This window comes from Alexandromys fortis, unplaced genomic scaffold (genome assembly GCF_014885135.2).
Source record: "Alexandromys fortis isolate MF-2015 unplaced genomic scaffold, M_Fortis_MF-2015_v1.1 scaffold_174, whole genome shotgun sequence".
NCBI lineage: Eukaryota > Metazoa > Chordata > Mammalia > Rodentia > Cricetidae > Alexandromys > Alexandromys fortis.
The window spans coordinates 2,582,231-2,601,064 of NW_026068063.1; the positions used below are offsets into that span (position 1 = coordinate 2,582,231).

The following is an 18,834-nucleotide window of genomic DNA, read 5'->3' on the forward strand; positions in this document are numbered from 1 at the left end:
ACACACACATACACACATACACACACACACATACACACACATACACACACATACACACACACACACATACACACACACATACACACACACACACACACACACACACATGCTAACACCTTATTTGCCCTAGACTCACCTCCATTGCAGCAATCAGAGGGCTTTTAGGGAGGTGCTGGAATAATAAAGACTCTGGATCTAATCAACAGATTTGTTGATATTATGTTTATATCAAATGATGATAGATTCACAATTTGTGGCATTGAGGTGGTAAAAACTCGGAGAGGGGGCCTGGCTGGAGGAAGCAGGTCACTGGAGGTGTCTGCCTCTGAACGTCCATCTCAGCCCCAGCCCTTCGTCGTCCTCTGACTACCGCGAAGAACAGTAGCCGCCATGCCCTTCCACCACAGAGTTTCTGCCTTGCTGAAAGGCAACAAATCCGCCCAGCCTTGGGTTGGAACCTCAAAACTAAAATAACTCTTCCCCTTGTATTCTTCTCAAACATTTGTCAGAGAAACAGTGACACAAAAACCCCATCCCCAGACATTTAGTCACCAAAGGTCTCACTGTAAATAAGACGCCGAGACTCACAGGACTGGACACATGTAGGGTGATACGTCTGTGACAAATCCCACGGGATTCAGCAGGAAATGATTGTCCATGTTTACTCAAGTCTTTTATGATGTTGTATATTGTGTTACCAAAAAAAAAGTTTTTAATTTTATGTGTATGGGAGTTTTGTCTGCATGTATGTCTGTACTCCGCATTTAAGCCTGGTGCTTGAGGAGGCCAAAAAAGGACATCAGATCCTCTGGGACCTGAGTTATAAACAGTGCGTATGTGTGTGAGTCACCATGTCAGCGCTGAGAATTGAACCCTGAGTCTTCTGGAAGAACAGTGGGTGCTTTTAACCATTGAACCATCTCTTCATCCCCAAATGTTTATTTTTAAAGATTTTTTTGAGAGGACAGTGTCTTACTGTGAACTCCTGCTGGGCTGGAATTTACAGAGATCTGTCTGCTTTTGTCTCCCAAGTGCTGGGCTTGTATTACCATGCCCTCACAGACTTTTTTTTTAATGGACAGGAAGTAGGGTATGTGCTCTTGTGTGCAGGTACACACAGGGTCTAGCAGAGGGCACCAGACCCCCAGAAGTCAGAGTTGAGGGCAGTTGTGAGTGGCCTTGTGTGGGTGCTGGGACTGAATCTGTGCCTTCTGCAGGAGCAGTTGTGCCTTCCTAACCACTGAGCCATTTCTCCAGTGTCTCCCAAATGTCCATCATGTAAGGAATTTATGAGGCAAAGGAGAAGATTCTTATAGCCACGTATCTGTATGCTAGTTTTCCAAGGACCCAGATCTATTGCTTCTTCTAGCTTTTGTTGTTTGTTTTTAAGAAACTTGTGGCCATGAATTTATTTTTTTTAAAAGAAATGTTTAAAGAGATTTTTCATCTGAATGAGTATCTGGTTTTCTGAACCTGTCCACCAGTGAACATCTACAGTGTAGTGACTGAGATGATGCTAAGCTTCTATGTCAGAAAGACACAAACATACCAGCAGTGGCTAGTAAGTATTCTTAAATTCATTATTCTCAAGCAGGTGTTCAGCAGAATCACTGGGACAGCATGGTAAAACAGATTGCTGGGCTCCAGCCTCAGATTTCCCCCCCCCTTTTTTGAAAATAGATTATTTTCTCATATAATATATCCTGATTACAGCTTCCCCTCCCTCCACTCCTCCCAGTTCCTTCTCACCTCCTCTCCCACCCAGATCCACTCTTTTTCTGTCTTTAGAAAAGGACGGGTTTCTAAGAGATAATAATAAAATACAACAAAATAAAATATGATAAGGTAAAACAAAAACAACTATCACATCAAAGTTGGACAAGACAAACCAACAGAAGGAAAAGAGCTCACGGGAAGGCACAAAAACCAGAGACCCAGTCTTCCACGCCCTCAGGAATCCCATTGACACACAGACCTGGAAGCAATCATATATAAGCAAACGGCCTGGTGCGGACCCCTGCAGGCCCTGTGCACGCTGCGTCAGTCTCTGAGTTCATGCAGCTTTGCTCGTACTGACTTAGAGTGCCCTGTGTCTTCAGTGTCCTCCATCCCCTCTGGTTCTTCTACTCTTTCTGTCTCCTCTTCTTCGGGGTCCCATAAATGCTGGGGGAAAGGGATCTGATGGCTTAATGTTCTGATTTAGGGCAAGTGTCCCAAGGTCTCTCGCTCTGTGTCATGTCTGGTCTCTCTGTTCCCATCCCCTCAGATTTTCTTACTCAGTCCTTATATGACATATAGCATCTTGTTTATATGACAGTGGTCTCATATGATTATAATGGAGTTGAATTTTCTTATCACTTAGTGACATCATAGCTATCATGTAATATATAAGAATGTAAAGGAACCTGTTGCTGCCGAAGTGTAACACATACAGTTGTATACAGTATATAGTACTTGATAATAGCCGTGTTGATGGTTGTGTACTTACCATACTGTTTCAGTCATTATTTTAGTGTGTACTCCTTCAAGTTACTTATTTTTTTTTTAAGGTTTACTGTAAAAAAGAAAAAATATGTCTTGTTGCCCTGGATCAGCCTCTTATCTTTCATTTACCGTGTAGCGCCAGGCCTCCTGAAGTGACTCACCTCCACTCCCCAGGTTTACGTGGCCACACTCCCACAGCAACAGAAATACTCAACATTTCTCAGAATGTATGACTGTGGCGCTGGGACAAGAGCTCTCAGTTTTCCTTTCTCTGTGAGCGTGTGTATGAGTGTATCTGTCTGCCGTGCGTCTGTGTCTGTCTGTACATGCATGTGTGTACAGTAGGAAGTCAGTCGGGGAGCCTCTGGAGCTGGAGTTGCAGGCGACTGGGAACTGAACTCTAGTCCTCTGAAAGAGCAGAGAGCACTCTTAACCCCTGAGCCATCTCTCCAGGCCCTCAACTTCAGTTTTTTAAACTTTCTATGTGATTCTGCTACTGCTGGTCCTGGGGCCACCCTTTGTCACCCGCCGTGTGAAGTAGAAGTTAGGTCCTGAAATGGCCCTGAAGATAATTTGCCATCAGGCCTCACTGGTTTCTGATTTGCACGGCAAAACCTAGGCTATGTTGACAGTCTGTTCTGCTTTGGGTTCAAAAGTTCCTAAAAGAAAAAAAATCCCCAATTTAAGAAAAACAAAACCTTAGAAAGTAATGACCTTCTCATGTTGAAAATGTCAAAGTTCTGGATCCCGAAGCTAGCCCCAGTTCCCTCAGTCTTCACCGTTCTGTTACTCCTGGAAGCCGTGACACTGTTTGCGCCCAGAGAAAACAAACAACAACACAGGAAGCTTGGGGTAGCCTTAGGCCAATCCCTTTGGAAAGCACATTTTAATTCCTTTACACAAAGCAGAGGGAGTTGGGAAGGTGCTTAAGTAATTCCAACCAGAAATTGACAAAGAGAAATGTCTTGCTCTTGTGGGCAGGTTCCGAATATCTGGGAAATAAACAACTGACTCCAATTGGAACAATATGTCAAGCAGGCATGTTCCCTTTCTTATTATTGTCCTCAGACATTGAGACTGGCCAGAAATTACCTGTAAAAGAACAAGGCACGCTCCCTCTGTGCTGTGCTCCTCAATGCCATGACAATTTTAGATGGTCACCCTCATGATACCAAACAGACTGATCCTCGGCCTCCGGTGGAAACAGCCACAGGGACTCCCGTGTACTGACAGGCATTGCTGGTCATCAAGAACCACAGGCCTCATTTCAGAATCAGACAAGATTCCCGCTCACCTTCTTCCTCATCTGAACCATCTTCTCTAGAGATAATCCCACTCTGCTATCATGGGCTCTGCCTTAGTAGCTAAAGGTTATGGTTAATGTCTAAACTTCTTAGATCTGTGACCATCCTTCCTGTTCCCTCCCTCACTTACCCTCTACCATAGAATACCTCCTAACCAAGGACAAGACAGGACCGCCATCGGCTTGTTCCTGTTCTCAAGGCCTGTCCTCAGCACTGACTCCTAGATCGGCCACTCCTTACTGATGGTCTTCCCTGACATGAAGATGCAAATGGATGCAGAGTGAACAAGAAAGAACTAATTGGATGATATCTAAGTGCTCCATTAGATGCACCCATTACCAACAGATGTAGGGGTTGAGAAAGAATGAGACTCACGGAGAGGCTATGAAAATGACATCTGCTCTTGTAAAAGCCAAGGGATTCAAATCTCAAAACTGAAAGACAAACACTAGCAACAGCAATGCACACGCGCGCACACACAGACACACACACAAAGTCTTCAGTGCTGGGACTCGAACACAGGCCTTTTCATAAGCATTCTACCACTGAGCAGCATTCCAGTCCCCTTATACACACAGACTCTTGGCTGCATGCTTGGTACCATATTCAATCGCAGCATCTTAGGATGTTGATATAAAAGCTGGGAATATAACTCAGTTGGTAGTGGCCTTGCTTAGCATGTGTGAAGTCCCGGGTTCTATTCCCAGCACTGCATAAACCAGGCATGATAGCACATGCCTGTAATTCTAGCACCTGAGAGGCAGAGGCAAAGGGAGATCAGAGTTCAAGTCATTTTTGGCTACAGAGCAAGTTTAGGGCCATCCTGGGCTACATGAGACCCTGTCTTTCAAAAGAGTTAAAAGAAAATTGACAATTGAAATAGACCTTCCAAGTAGCTGGTCCAAACTCATCATTTTTCAAACAACAACAACAAAAAAAAAAAACTAAACTCCAGAGGGGGGAAAACATGTGGCTTTCAACATTTAAAAGATTTAGTTGCAGCCCTGAGGTCAGGACTCATCAAGATCACTGTTAATAGGTCTCTTTTCTTTAGGTGATGGGGCTCGGTTTTTATTGTTCTCCTTGAGAAAGGCCCAGTATGTCCACGTACCCATCCTCTCATGCTTCCTGGAAGAGGGAACCCTTAGAGGCCCAGCAAGTGAGAGGCAGGTTACAAAGATGCCCCAAGGGAGTGCCTGTCGCCCACACAGTCTGTGGGCTTCTTATGCTCTCCTCTGCCATCATGAGATCACAAATATAATAATGCAAGTGTGTTTATGCACATGCTCCTTTAGAGTGGTGAACCTCATCATAGTTTTGGGTGTCCCCAGAGAGAATCAAGTAACATTGCACTTGCGCCTCTCAGATTAAAGGCTGAGATAAAATGAGGTCGTGCAACCCACAAGGAGAACAGGCCACACATGCAGACCTGACTGGCCTGTCATTCCTTCCCAACACTTTGCCGGGCAGACTAATGGGAATGATTCTTTCACAAGACACCCAAGAGGTAGATAAAGACAGTCAGCCCCATGGATGGGTGTAGCACACAGAGGCAAGGGACTGAGGTGTGTGGAGGTTCCTGGGAAGAGGAGCAGAAGACCCGGGGAGTGGGGCTAGACCTCTCCCCTGAGGGGAAAGCGTTTAGTCATGAGCTCCTCAGTGCATAGCAAACGTCTGTAACAGAGAGAACGGGGAATGGGAGGTAAGAGCCGCAACAATGACACATCTACACAAATCCTGCCATTGGGAGCTTGGAGGTGCTGGCGCGTCCCCAGGCCACGATGACCCCTGAGTGGCCCTGCCATCTGCATGCCAAAGAACCAGGTGGCAAGGACTTTCCTTATGAGAGGGCCATGGCAGGGCTGAGGTGATGGCAAAAGACGCAGGCAACTCTTGAGTACTCGATTCTCCCCAAAGGCTGCCACCGTCAGCCTGAGGGAGGGGAGGGGAGCAGAGGCACAAATGACACAACTGGGCTTCAAAGCCAAGCAGTTCCTACCGTAACTGTTGACAGGACCAAGAACCAGAAACTTACAAACTCAGTATAGAGCCAAGACTTGGCATTGCTTCCTCTGGAACGAAACACCTCAGCCCTGCCCTTCTCTTCTGGGAGAAGGACCTGGCAAGGGGGCTTCTCAGGTATTGAAGGGCACTGCTCAGCCTCCAGTTCCCCTCAAGCCAAGCAGGGAGAATCCCTTCCAGGGGGATTCTGAGGACAAAGGCTGTGGAGCTCTGCCTTTGGGGACACATGACAAGTCTTAAATTACACATTTCCCCACCCCCAACACACACATATCTATAAACACGCACAGATACACTCCCACACAGTGACACTTTCCAGTCCATCCCGATCCATGCCCCAAATCCCACCCACAAATACTGTCCCCTGTAAACATGACGGCAGAGACTCCCACAACCCTGGCCTAGTCTGACAATGGTCTAAGGATGACCTCTTCTCGTTAGGTGCCCCGGTAAGTGATATTGGTGAAGGTGGAGGTGGCCTCTTTAAACAGGGGGTTGTTTGCCTGCAAAGAGAACACAAGAGAAGCCCACGGTCAGTTCCTTGTACTTCCTCACTCTCAGCGGTTGAACTTCATCTGAGATTTTAGCCCAAGACCTCCTTCTCTAGAGCACACTGTCAGGGGCAGCCGGTGTCACACTGACTCTTTTGCTCCAAGGATAGAACTGGACAGGAAATAAGGAGAGGAGAGATGGTGAGCTGCGAGCCTGCTGTTGCTTCTGAGGGCCTCTAATCCAGCCTGGAGCTCTTGGTGGTGGGTGCCCATTAGCTCTCGGCAGTCCCCAAACAATACACCATTTTACCCAGTGTCTCCTCTCTCTTCTTCTCTCCCTACCCTGTCTTCTCCTCCATCGAGGCAGTGCCAGGTGGTGTGAGCCAGAAAGGAAGATGTAGGGGTCAGAACGCAGAGCTTTACTGGAATAATTCTTAGCTTGTTTGATCTCATCTCTTGAATCACTGGCTACCCACAAACCTGTTGTGTACTCAGGAAAACAGAAGGCCTTCACTGGCTTTCCAAAATTACTTCCCAACAAAAAGTGATGAGTCCTCCCCACACCCAATAGTAGTTCAAGAAATTTAGAACACTCTAGGATCCCTTGGTGGCGCAAAATGTTCTACATAGCCATAGAAACATAGAACCATCTCTGTCTGCTTCTTGGGTCCAGTGGAGACAAAGTCTGGGGTCACCAGGAAGTTTCTGCCTCACTCTGGACACTCTAGAGTCAAACACTCTAGAGTCACTTGGCAGGCCCAGGAAAAATAAAATGAGCAAAAGGAGAACGGACTAAAATTAAATACACAGATGGTTCTGAAATAACGCCCATTCGATAGGCTGGCAAGCCGGCAGAGGGGGGGGGGGAGAAGGGGGGGGTAAAGCGCTGGCTGCGCACCGTGATGAGCCTGAGTTTGAGCCTCAGATCCCACAAGGAAAAGAGAACTGACTCCTGCAAGTTGTGCCCTGACCTCAGCACAAATGCATGGTGCACATGCGCCCTCACACAAACTGTTTTTTAAGACTCATTTGGTTAAATCGGGATAAACTGCATTCTGGGCTCCCCAGAGAAGCCCAATTCGGAAGGAGAGAGTGAAGGAAACCGATGTCCCACCACTACATCTAGGAGGTTGGCCCCGAAAGGGATTCCTACAGTCACCTAATTCCTTCTGTGTCAGGCGAGCCCCTTCAATTCTCTGCCCTCAGCTTCCTTAACTATCGAAAGGGATGGTAATACTGTCCATCAAAGGGGCTTTTACAGAGATAAAGCAAAGGAAGGTGCCCAAAGCATTTAGAACACTTCTTGGGGCGCAGCCCTCAGTAGATGTTAGCTATTCTGTCGCTTTCTGTTCATGTTTAAACTTGGGACTCCCTCACAGCGATACAGTGTGCTCTATGTTCGTGATGTGGATTTGTCCCGTCTCCCTCCGCTGGAGGGTAAGCATCTCCTCTCATCACAGTTGCCTACGTGTGCAGACAGTGATCATGACATGTGGTCACTGTATAGCAGAGGACTCCATGAAGTATAAAGACAAAAGGACAGTCAAACTGTCTCCCGAGATCTAGAACAGAGGACAGCCAGGGAACCGCTGTCGGGGCCGACTCCAACCACTGTGAGCATCTGCTGCCTCAAATCAACCTCACTTCTTGAACCAAAGACTTAAGAAAACACGAAGCCCAGACAGCCTCTTACTGTGTCCCATTTTGCCCTGGCTCGTTCTTCCTCGAATTTAGCAAATTCCTTCCGGTCGTGGATGGTGATGAGCAGCTTCCAGATGAGCAGCGTGGCAAGACCGATGAGCAGAATGGCTCCCATCACTGAGAGCAGGACCACCAGGATGTCAGGACCCTTGGGGCACTCTGGGAGGCAGAGGCAGAGAGCAGGAGTCACCAGACATGGCTAGGAATGAGGTCTTAACAGATGAACAAAGGACCGGAAATAGGACAATCAGAACAGTAATTTCATCACTTTCTAAAAGGGGACAATCTTCAGGACAGCAACAGTCTGCCCTGAGTGGTCTAGATCGGAATTCTCAGGCTGACTCGTAGCCATTCGGTGTAGGGTCACCCAAGCGTACACTCTAGAACTTAGAGGAGAGATGGCTCAGAAGCTAAAAGCACTTGTTGCTATTTCAGATTAATATTCTATTCCAGATTAAGTTCCCAGCACCCACATGGTGGCCAAGAATCACCTGGCATTCTCTTCTGACCGCCACTGGTGGCATGCATACGGTGCATCTACATACAAGCAGACTACTCAGACACATAAATTTCAAAACCAGTTTTTTTTTTAAAAAAAAAATTGATTTGGGGGTGAGTTTCCATAAAGCTTTGGCCTCTATCCAAAGCACGACAAACACACACACACACACACACACACACACACACACGCACGCACGCACACGCACACGCACACCTGCCAATACTAGAACTCACATCCCTACAGAGCAGCCACCGGCTAGAGGCCAGAGCAGCTAGCCCTTCCTTTTATATTCAGAACATTTGTTTTCTACTTACCAAAGTCCTCATCTCTTTCCGCTTTCTTCCCTAAACACAGGCAAAGTGTGATTTGTCCTTGGATCTGTGCCATTGGGCACTCTGGAGCCAGGAATGCCTGGGTTTGAATGCTGGCTTTAATGCTTACTTTGCTTATCTGACCTTCAATAAATTTACTTTTCTGGGTGTCTGTTTCCTGTTCCTCCATCTTTCAAATGGAACAACTATTCACATTCATTCAAGAGCTTGTGACGAGCAGTGACTAAGCTAAATAGATTTAAAGAGCTCACACTAGTGCCCGGCCCAAAATGAACTCCTCCATAAACACTAGCTGCCATTGTCCCTGGTGACGCTCGCATACCGAGCCTGTTCACTTACTGTCCCATTGGCAATTGTGTCTCTTGCCCTGGTCCAGATATTTACATCCCTGAGAGCTATAAATTTGGTGGCCTTCTCAGCATCTTTAGAGACCAGGATACCTGCCAGCTGGGACAATATTTAGTCATCTTAACCCTATTGGAAGCTGACTTCTTTGTTCAACCCCAAAGTCAACAACCAAAGCAGACAAGCTATGTCATTCCTTCATGGGTCAGCTGATTGTATCTTGTAGAGCTCAGCTTCCCATAAGCCTCAGGTGTCCAACAAGTGATCTCATACTGGCAACCTCCAGTGTTATGAAACCAGGTGTTTGTATATATGGGTGTTGATGAGTCTGGGAAGGAAGTCACGCCCACTTTCCCTGCTGTCTCCCACCTTCTTCTCTAAACAGACACCCGAGCTCACCACACACTGCACAAAAACAACCGCCACCACAAACCACTCTGGCCATTTCCCTACCCAGCAAATTACAACCTATTGATAATTAAGGGGCTCCTGGAGAGAGTTGAGGTTCCAGGGTCCAAATTACCAGGGGCAAAGGGTCCCAGTTCTTCTGGGAAAAGCAACCGTGAATTCTTTGAAAGCTTGGGCTAGGGCTGACCCTCAAACCTCAAAGTGAAATTTTACATGGTGGTCTCGGCAACACAGGTAGAAGCCTAAAGAAAAACAGTCTGTCCCCACTAGGGGTGGAAGGCAGGAGACAATAAGGACCAAGTGCCTCTGGAGGCCCCTCACAAGCACAGCAGGGGACCCACAGTGGTCCACACACAGCCTCGGAAGGGTTGGCAGATTTAGTAAACAAAAGTATAGGAAGTCCAGGTCAATTTGACTTCCGATAAACAAGTTACTATTTTAGTGTGTGTGTACTAAATATTGCATGGAACACACCGTGTTTTTTCTGGCAGCCCTATTAGAGAGTGAAAAGGATCCAGTTCGGAGGCCCGGTCCATGTGACTGAGTCCATTTGGAGATATTCTTTACTGCCCTGCAGTGACTCAGCCCTTCAAAGAAAACATCTGCAAGACCATGGGATGGTGAAGGCAGCCAGAAGAATATCTTTCCACACTCAGGACCCCAGCTGCCCATGCTGTTCCAAGCCAGAACATCTGGAAAGAGCGGGAAAGAGAATAATATCTTTCCACACTCAGGACCCCAGCTGCCCATGCTGCTCCAAGCCAGAACATCTGGAAAGAGCAGGAAAGAGAATAATATCTTTCCACACTCAGGACCCCAGCTGCCCATGCTGCTCCAAGCTGGAACATCTGGAAATAGCGGGGAGTTGGGTCAAATCAGAGGTAGAACCATGGAAATGTTGGCCCCTGGTTGAGAGTGTGTCTTCGAAATACAGCATTTGCGTGAGGGCCTCAGTTCTACTCCAGCACCACAAAGTCCAAGAGCACTGTAGGTCACTAGACCTGGGATCCCACTTCCCACTGTGAAGAAATGGATGTACTATCAGAATATACCAAGTGATCCTCCAGGGCTGTGACCATCCCAGATGACCATCACCTTTGCTCCCCTTAACTAGAGTAGATGCCAGTCTTTCAATCCCAAGCCAGACGACTTGGGGAAGTTATTCAACAAGAGCATCAACAAAGATGGCGTGACAAAAAGACAAAGTGATAGTAGAGCCCAAAGCAAAGACCTAATGCCCTCCGTAACACAGAGGGATGCAGGTACGACTAGGGTAAGGATGGCGAGAATCTACGTGGTAAGCAGGAAGCTGTGGTCACCCCTAATATGTACACTTCATCCCACAGAATAACAGAGTCCTGTACCGTAAGGTCCTAGAACTTAAGTTCCAAACTCCTTGACATCAACACCTGGGGAAAAAAACCCAGGCTGAATATTGCTCTTAGAGATATCCATACTCACCTCCTTCCTCTCCTTATTTTTCTGTCTCCTCAATTAACAAGTCACCTTATTTTTTTTTAAGATTTACTTTTAGTCAGGCAGTAGTGGCGCACACCTTTAATCCCAGCACTCGTGAGGCAGAGGCAGGCAGATCTCTGAGTATGAGGCCAGTCTGGTCTACAGAACAAATTCCAGGATGGCCAGAACTACACAGAGAAATCCTGCCTCCAAATTGGAAAAATATTTTTTTTCATTTCTAACTGTGTGTATGTGTTTGTGTCTGTGTCAGAGTATGTGTGTGAGAGCCGTTGCCTACAGAGGCCAGGAGAAGTGTACAATCTTGAGCTGGAGTTACAGGTGGTTGTGAACCAAGCTCAGGTCCTCCGTGTGAGCATCAAGTGCTCTCAAACCACGTGAGCCGTCTCTCCAGCCCCAGTGAGTCCCTTTTCTTACTAATTCTTCATGACATAACCCCTCACCTCTTTGGCCTGTTTTGTTTAAAAGGGTTACTATGGAAAATCCTGCCTAACAAGGTAGTCACTTTCTCCCTAGGGCCAGGGCCAGGGCCTCAGGGCTCACTTACCTGGCTCTTTGACCACATACAGGATGGCCCTTCCGCTGGTGTCTTCATAGTACTGGAATCTGACGACACAGTCGTTCTCATTCTTGTAGGTACAGTTCACGGCGTTTTTGCCAGTATCGGCTGACAGAAGGAAGGAAGCACATGGAGAATGAGAAACAAGTCACGTCCCAGAGGAGAAGAGCTTTTCCCAAACCCAGGTCATAGGGACGTCTGGAAAGTACGTGACAGGAAACTCCCCGACGCTGGGCAAGATGCCCAGGATGGAGATCGCGCCTGGCAATTGGCACTGACTCTCCCGTGGTGATGAATTTGGTTTCTCGCGGGCCCTTTTTGGCTCTTATTCCTTCCTCTGAATGGGGCATGTGATAACAGTCTATAAAGTCAGTCCATTCTGATCCAGAGTTTGTCTCTAGCACCTAGCATCTGTGGTGCCGGCTGTGATCTGCCCTCATCATCTTCGTCTATGAAAGGAAACCGGTGCCCCCACCTTACGTGAGAATTAGGTAGCATCGAATAGTCGCACACACAGTAGGCATCCCCTCCCCTCCAGCTTCCTCTGCTTTCCCATTGCTAGTTCCCTCATTCCTGTCCCAATCTGCTGTGCCTCTCACAGCCATCCCCCATCCCTGACTCCCATCAGACTTTGCAGGCTTCAGCCTTCTCATTCTGGAACCTGCGAGTCCCTGCTAGACGCTGTGGATTCCTCTCCACTAACAGACTTTGCCATATACTGATGGCTGCAGATGGGCGAAACCCACAAGGACAGCATCAGAGAACCATTACTTAGCTATTGGACAAGCCGAGACGGGAAAGAGGGAGTAGCTACCTACGACATGTTAGCAACTGTCTATTCCGTGTCTTTTAACTCTCCCTGTAAGGTGGGAGCCACGGCTTTTCTTTCACAGATGAAGAAAAAGAGACTCAGTGAGTCAGATAAATACCCTTTCCCCCCGATCTAATCACAGCAAGTCTAGTGTGGAAAATTCCACTTCCTCAACCCCTAAACCGCCCACCTCACAGTAGCCCCTTTCTGCCATCAGTCACGGGTCCAGAGACCTGGTTCTCTTATAATCCCCACACCGGAAGCTGTCTTCCGGCGGCTCTCGCGTGAAGAGGTACTTCCTGTCTGCATGGGCAATTGCTGTCTGTGCAGAGATTGTCAATTCCTGGGCACTACCTGGTCCCCCAAAACTCAGATAACGTAAGAGATATATGGGAAGCAGCGAAGATCATCTTCAAAGACAGCACGGAGTTCAGGACAGAATAACCGTAAGAAAGGATTTTGCTTCCCCTGTTTATACTTCTATCTTATTTCAGGGTGGTGGGGGCTCCAGAAAGTCAAAAGGGTTTTAGGAGAGCAGTCATGATTATGTAATCTACAATGCTGAAGGTTTCTCTCCAAACCAACAAGCTGTAAGCAAAAGCCTGGGAATTATTTAACACTGTTAGTAGATTTTGGGTTTTATTTTATATATATATGGGTATTTTGCCTGCATGTGTATGTTTGTGCACCATGTCTATATGTGTCCATGGAGGCTAGAACAGGGCATTGGATCCTCTGGAACTAGAGTTTCAGGTGTTTGTGAGCCACCGTGTGGGTGCTGGAAACTGAGCCCAGGTCTTCTGCAAGCTGCTCTAAACCACTCCCAGGATTACAGGCGTATGCCACCAGGCCCAGTGTTACTCACCTTCTAAGCTAGGGGTGACAGTCAGAGGCCTACACCTTGGTTTCTTCGTCTATAAAATCTAGTGTATCACCCTCCTCTCCTTTAAGGGTAAATTCAAAATCATCTGACTTGTACTTTCTTTACAAGTGAGGCACAGGCTCTTGCCGAGTCTGGGACCACAGGAAGCAGAAGGTGTGAGCTGCTGAACACATTTGCAAGGATGAAGGAGACTCTCGGAAAGCCAGCCTTCGCCGTGTGCCTATTGCACATCAGGCCTGCACAGCATTCCTTGGGGTGGGAACTACTCTTCCACTTCAAAGCAGGAAGCCGGCAGGTTCTGAGGTGGAGATGGAACTATACACAGCCAGGATGTGTGAGACCCCCTAAGACCTGCTGGACTCACTCAGTTCTGTCACAGGCTCAATGTCATCGCGGCAGTACCGGCTGCAGGTGTTTTCTTCATGGAGGGTTCCCCGGTTGAACTTCTTACACTCCACACACTCCCTGGAGGAGAGAGTACACAGCAGCTAAAGCAAAGGGGGAACAGCCCTAAGTGTACCACATCCCTGGAAAGTACCATGGAGCTCGGTAATGAAGCCCTCCTCACCCGCAGACAGGACCCGGCCAACCAACCCTGGATCTGAGGCAGAGCCTCGCTATAGAGCCTAATCTGGTCTTGAACTTGATCCCCTTGCCTCAGCTCCTGACTGCTGGGATTATAGGGTCAAATAGGCTTCATGGAGCTTCAAGGGCTATGGTGGTGATGGTGGTGATGGTGGTGATGGTGGTGATGGTGGTGGTGATGGTGGTGGTGGTGATGGTGATGGCGATGATGGTGGTGGTGGTGGTGGTGGTGATTTCTCATCACTTCTGGGAGGTTTAAGGTCAGAACTAGTCATGTGATTTATGAGTCCACTGAAAAATTATAGTTCTGTTCAAACACAGCTAAGAATTTCAAGGCAGTGAAAACCAAGTGTTTAGCCCAGCATGAGGCTCTTTCTTCTAAGCACTGAGCCTACCACAGCCAAAGTGTTTAACTGTGAACCCGACAATGGCAGAGCCACAAACTTGGGCTTCCCCTAACTTCCAAACAGGGCAATTCTATAGTGGTAAAATGCCCATTTCACCTGACACCCACCATAACGCCAGCCCCTGCACCTCCCGTAGGGATCAGAACATTGCATAGGAATGTTGAGAGAATTTCTTGTTTGCTTCCCCTCCCAATGCAGAGGGCTTCGTGGTGCCACTCTGGAAGAGAGGGCTTGCTGCAATTCCTACCACTCTGGTCCCTGCACAGCTGGTACCACCTCCAGCCTTCCCAAAGAAAGGCATCATGAAGAAAAAAAAAAAAAAAAAAAAAGAAAGTAGTCATTTGGCCGGAGCAAACCATTCTCCAAGCCAGATCCTTGGGAGCTGGGAACTCGAGGGGGGGAGGGGCTCTTAGTTCCTCCCAGCCTCCCTGCCCCTCTCCCATCTCCCAGCCTCCCTGTCCCCTCCAGACTGTTCACTCACTTCTTAAACGAGCAGGCATCTGGGCAAGTGGGACACTTCTCACAGGTGTCCCCGTAGGAGCCTGGCTGGACGCAGACACAGCTGCCACATTCGCAGTTGCCCCGGCCGCTGCACAGCAGCCCATTGCTGGACATGCAGGTGTCGGTGCGGGTTGTGCAGTTGCAGTAGAAGCCAGTCCAGTCGGAGTCACACACGCAGTCCCCGCAGTTGCACTGGCCATGGCCTACAAACAGAGCGCAGGACAGCAGACCAGCTGGTGAGAAGCCGGTCCCATGACAACAGGCTACTGTCACCCCGTTCCTCCAGCCAGACTAACAGTGATCCTGCAGGTAAGTGGAGAGACCGGCTCATTGCCAGCAAAGCTCCACCCAGCAGACACAGACAACAATGTAGGCACCCCAAGGAAGAAGACCTGGAAAGCAGAGGAATATTCAGATCTGTGTCTACCAGACTTCCTGTCTTTTTTCTTGCCCTGTTCTGAATCCTTCTGCCTTCTCTGCCAGCATCAGTCTGAGAACTAAAGCCAGCTCTTTAAAACCCCAAGGGCTGGTCCGGCAAGAATCTATAGCCTGTGCGCACACAGAGCATCCGGGAACTTCACCAGATGGTAATGAAGCTGGTGATGGTGAAAAGCTCCTCCAGGCCCTCCACACGTCTCCTTTGACCTGACAATGCTTCCTCTCCGATGCGGCTTGAAAGGCCAACCATCATTGTCATTGTCTTCTTCTCCCTGTTAAGTCAGACGCCAACACAAGCTCTGATTTGAACAAGCTAGCCCCTCCCTCAGCAAAATAATGGACCGGCCAACAAGCTCCAGTACTGTGTTTCTCGGAGCAGCTGACTGTCATCTTGCAAGGTGAGAAGCAAGACTCTGAAGGAGAACACATGAGATGAGAAAGTGCTCTGTAGTGAGCATGGAGGGATGGAGAAACCCTGCACAGCCTTGTGCCGATGCTGGGAAGGGAAAGCACACACAGCACTCCTGGGTATGCAGGGAGAAGGATAGGGTCCCCAAGGCCAGACAGGCACTGGGAGCCTACAGTCAGCCAGCAGAGCCAAGGAAGCAGAGAACAAATAGAACCTACCTTATAGCCTGCTGAGAGCCAGGACTGCTAAATAAATCCCATGAGTACCATAGAGAGAAGGCGGCAGAAAACGAGAAAAGCTGAATGAAAAGAGATTTTTCCAAAGGTAGACAGCCAGAAACTGGTTAGCGGTGACCACACATAGCCCAGAGGCCTCCACCAAACTGCTGATCAATTGTTGTCTCTGCCTTTCCACACCAAAGCTGCAAAAACATTCGCCATAATTAATTTCTGAAGTTGCAGGCGTGGTTCATGAGCATCCAACCTCACCGGCACATCCTGTCTTTCTCTCATAACCTCTCCATAAGCTTGTGTTTCCATCTAGTGGACAATGCTATTTTGAGAGATTCTGAAGACCTGACAGGTGGGGCCTCACTAGAAGAAATAGGTCACTGGGTCCTTGTAGGGCATAACTGATATATCCCCGACCAATTCCTGGCTTGCTCTCTCTGCTTCCAGGTTGGCCATGAAGTGAGCAGCAGAGGAGACAGCTGTTACGCTGTCCTGCCTAAAGCATTCAGGACCAAACAAACATAGACTGAACCCACTGAAATCATTAGCCAAAATAACTCTTTCCTCCTTCATTTCTTTCAGGTATTTTACAACAGCAACGTAAATAATTAATACATCCTGCGGCCCTAGGTCAGCAGTTCTCAACCCTTGGGTTGCAACCCCTTAGGGCCTGTGTATCAGATATCCTGCATATCAAATATTTATGATATGATTCATAGCAAAATTACAGTTATGAAGTAGCAATGAAATAATTTTATAGTTGGGAGTCACCACAACACGAGGAACTAACTGTATTAAAGGGCCACAGCACTAGGAAGATTGGAAAGTACTACCCTGTGTAGCCGAGAGCACAGTAGATCGGCTTTGGAAGCCATCTAGAGAACTGTATTACTTCCCAAAACCAAGGAACTGAATATTCCCAGTGGAAGTTGTGCCACCAGTACCCACAGCAATGACAATAATGTCCATGGGCATTTGCTGAGCATTCGATATGTGCTAAGCACATGTCATATCCTATTATCCTATTGTCCAGGTACCCTATTCATTCTTACAATCCCACCGTGTCAGAAAGGTCACGGAACTGGCTTCAGGCCACAGCTGACACACAGCAGAGTCAGGGCTCAGCCTTGAGTGACCGCACATCAGTCGACACCCTGAACTATTCCCTTCTTCTGCACTGTTTCTGTGGCCTCCTGTTTCCGTTCATATTGTTCTTTCTACCTTTAACTCTGTGTCTTTTCAAATCCCTCTCTGCAGTTAAGAGCAATGCCTGCTCTTGCAAAGGTCCCGAGTTCAAGTCCAGCAACCACATGGTGGCTCTCAACCATCTGTAATGAGATCTGGTGCCCTCTTGAGGAAGAGACCTGGTCTGTCGTCCTCATCAACCTAGACCATGAAACCCAATATGGACAAGTTCAACAGAACCACCATATATGGGCTGCCCATGCATGCTTCATCATTGCCAGGGCATAAATTTCATTTTTTTCTTCATTCATCCTTAAGGCCCAATTCAAGTGTTCCTTCCTCCCATTGACTTTTTCTGACCTCTTCAAGTTGAGTCAAGAGTCTTCTCATGTTCTCCCAGCACACTGTGGCTGCTTCTATGTTGTGGTGGGGTGGATGTATCTGGCCCCAACACACTCATAGGGAAAGGCACTATTAAAAGGTGTGGCCTTGCTGGAGGAGGCTGGATGATACACACCCTTAATCCAGACCTTGAGGCTGGAGGGCACACCTTTAATCTGGGCCACACTTTCTGTTGGGAGTGTGTCACTGTGGGGAGGGCTTTGAGGTCTTTTTCTCAAGCTTCACTCAGTGGGACAGCCGTTGACTTCCTGTTGCAGGCAAGATGCAGCACTCTGAGCTCCAGCACTGTGGAGGCCAACAATGCAGGCCCGTTTCCACCTTGTCTGACGTCGGAGAGTTTGGAGATCTGACAGGCATAGTAGCAGGTCCTAATTTAGGAGGCGATTGCTTGATTCTTTTGAAATTAAAATAGCTCAGTGCCATTCTGCTGGGTGGTCAGGAAAGGCGAATGTACTTCTCCTTCTGTTATAACTATGAGGGCACCTGGGGAAGGTGTGTCTCCAGCATATGTGACCTAGAGCACTTTCCCTACCTAGACAACAGAACGCTAATGATTTGATGCCTCAGAGTGATAAAGCCATTGATGGTGTGTCCTGTTAATAAAGAGGAGTTTAAAAGTTGGAAGTTAACACTACCAAAAGTGACCCATTCTCTAGAGCTCTGCATCAGGAAGAACTGGACAGATAATAAAAAGATAACTGTTAATCAGAGGAAAGGCAAGGAACAAATAATGGTCTGGAAACCACACCAGTAGCTCCAAGAAGGCAGGGAGGGGGGGTTGTCATTGGGCCCGCTGTCTTTTGGGCACTATGGGTCCCTCTGCTAATGGCTCTGGCAATGTCCTCCCATAAACACATCACCATTCAAGATGTAAACATGTAACTAAGACTCAGCTACATCACTTGCTTGAAATATTTCTTAGAACAGGTGGGCCAGTTATGGTGAGCCTGTAGGATATGCTAAAGAAACGAGATCAAGGCCAGACAAGGCTATACACTGGGGTTGGAGCACTAGATGCTCTTCCCAGACTGGAGCTGGAGTCCCAGCACCCACAGGGTAGCTACCAAGTGTCTGTAACTACAATCCTAGGGGGATGCAATGCCCTCCTCTGGCCGCCACAGGCATTTGCATGCACATGTACAGGCGCACATGCAGGCAGAGGACCCACATATATTTTTAAAAGATGGGACTAGAGAAATGGCTCAGCAGTTAAGAGCACTGGCTGCTGTCCCAGAAAACACGAGTTCAATTCCCAGCCCCAACATGGCAGCTCACAACTGTCTGTAACTCCAGTTCCAAGTGATTCGACACCATTACACAGACACACATGCGGGCAAAACACCAATGCCCATGAAATAA

At 47.9% G+C, this 18,834-nt stretch overlaps 1 protein-coding gene across 3 annotated transcripts in view; it reads right to left on the reverse strand.

The window, feature by feature from the left end:
* Window positions 1-3,337: 3,337 nt before the first annotated feature.
* Itgb3 (integrin subunit beta 3) overlaps window positions 3,338-18,834 on the reverse strand; it is a 57,689-nt gene continuing 42,192 nt past the window's right edge. For all 3 annotated transcript variants that reach the window (XM_050120435.1, XM_050120433.1, XM_050120434.1), the window contains 5 exons: window positions 14,792-15,014; window positions 13,683-13,783; window positions 11,613-11,732; window positions 7,995-8,161; window positions 3,338-6,313 (listed from right to left, as the gene is read on the reverse strand). In XM_050120435.1, coding sequence (XP_049976392.1) covers window positions 6,248-6,313; window positions 7,995-8,161; window positions 11,613-11,732; window positions 13,683-13,783; window positions 14,792-15,014 — 677 coding nt within the window. In that variant the 3' untranslated portion in view covers window positions 3,338-6,247. The remainder of the gene's footprint in view (window positions 6,314-7,994; window positions 8,162-11,612; window positions 11,733-13,682; window positions 13,784-14,791; window positions 15,015-18,834) is intronic.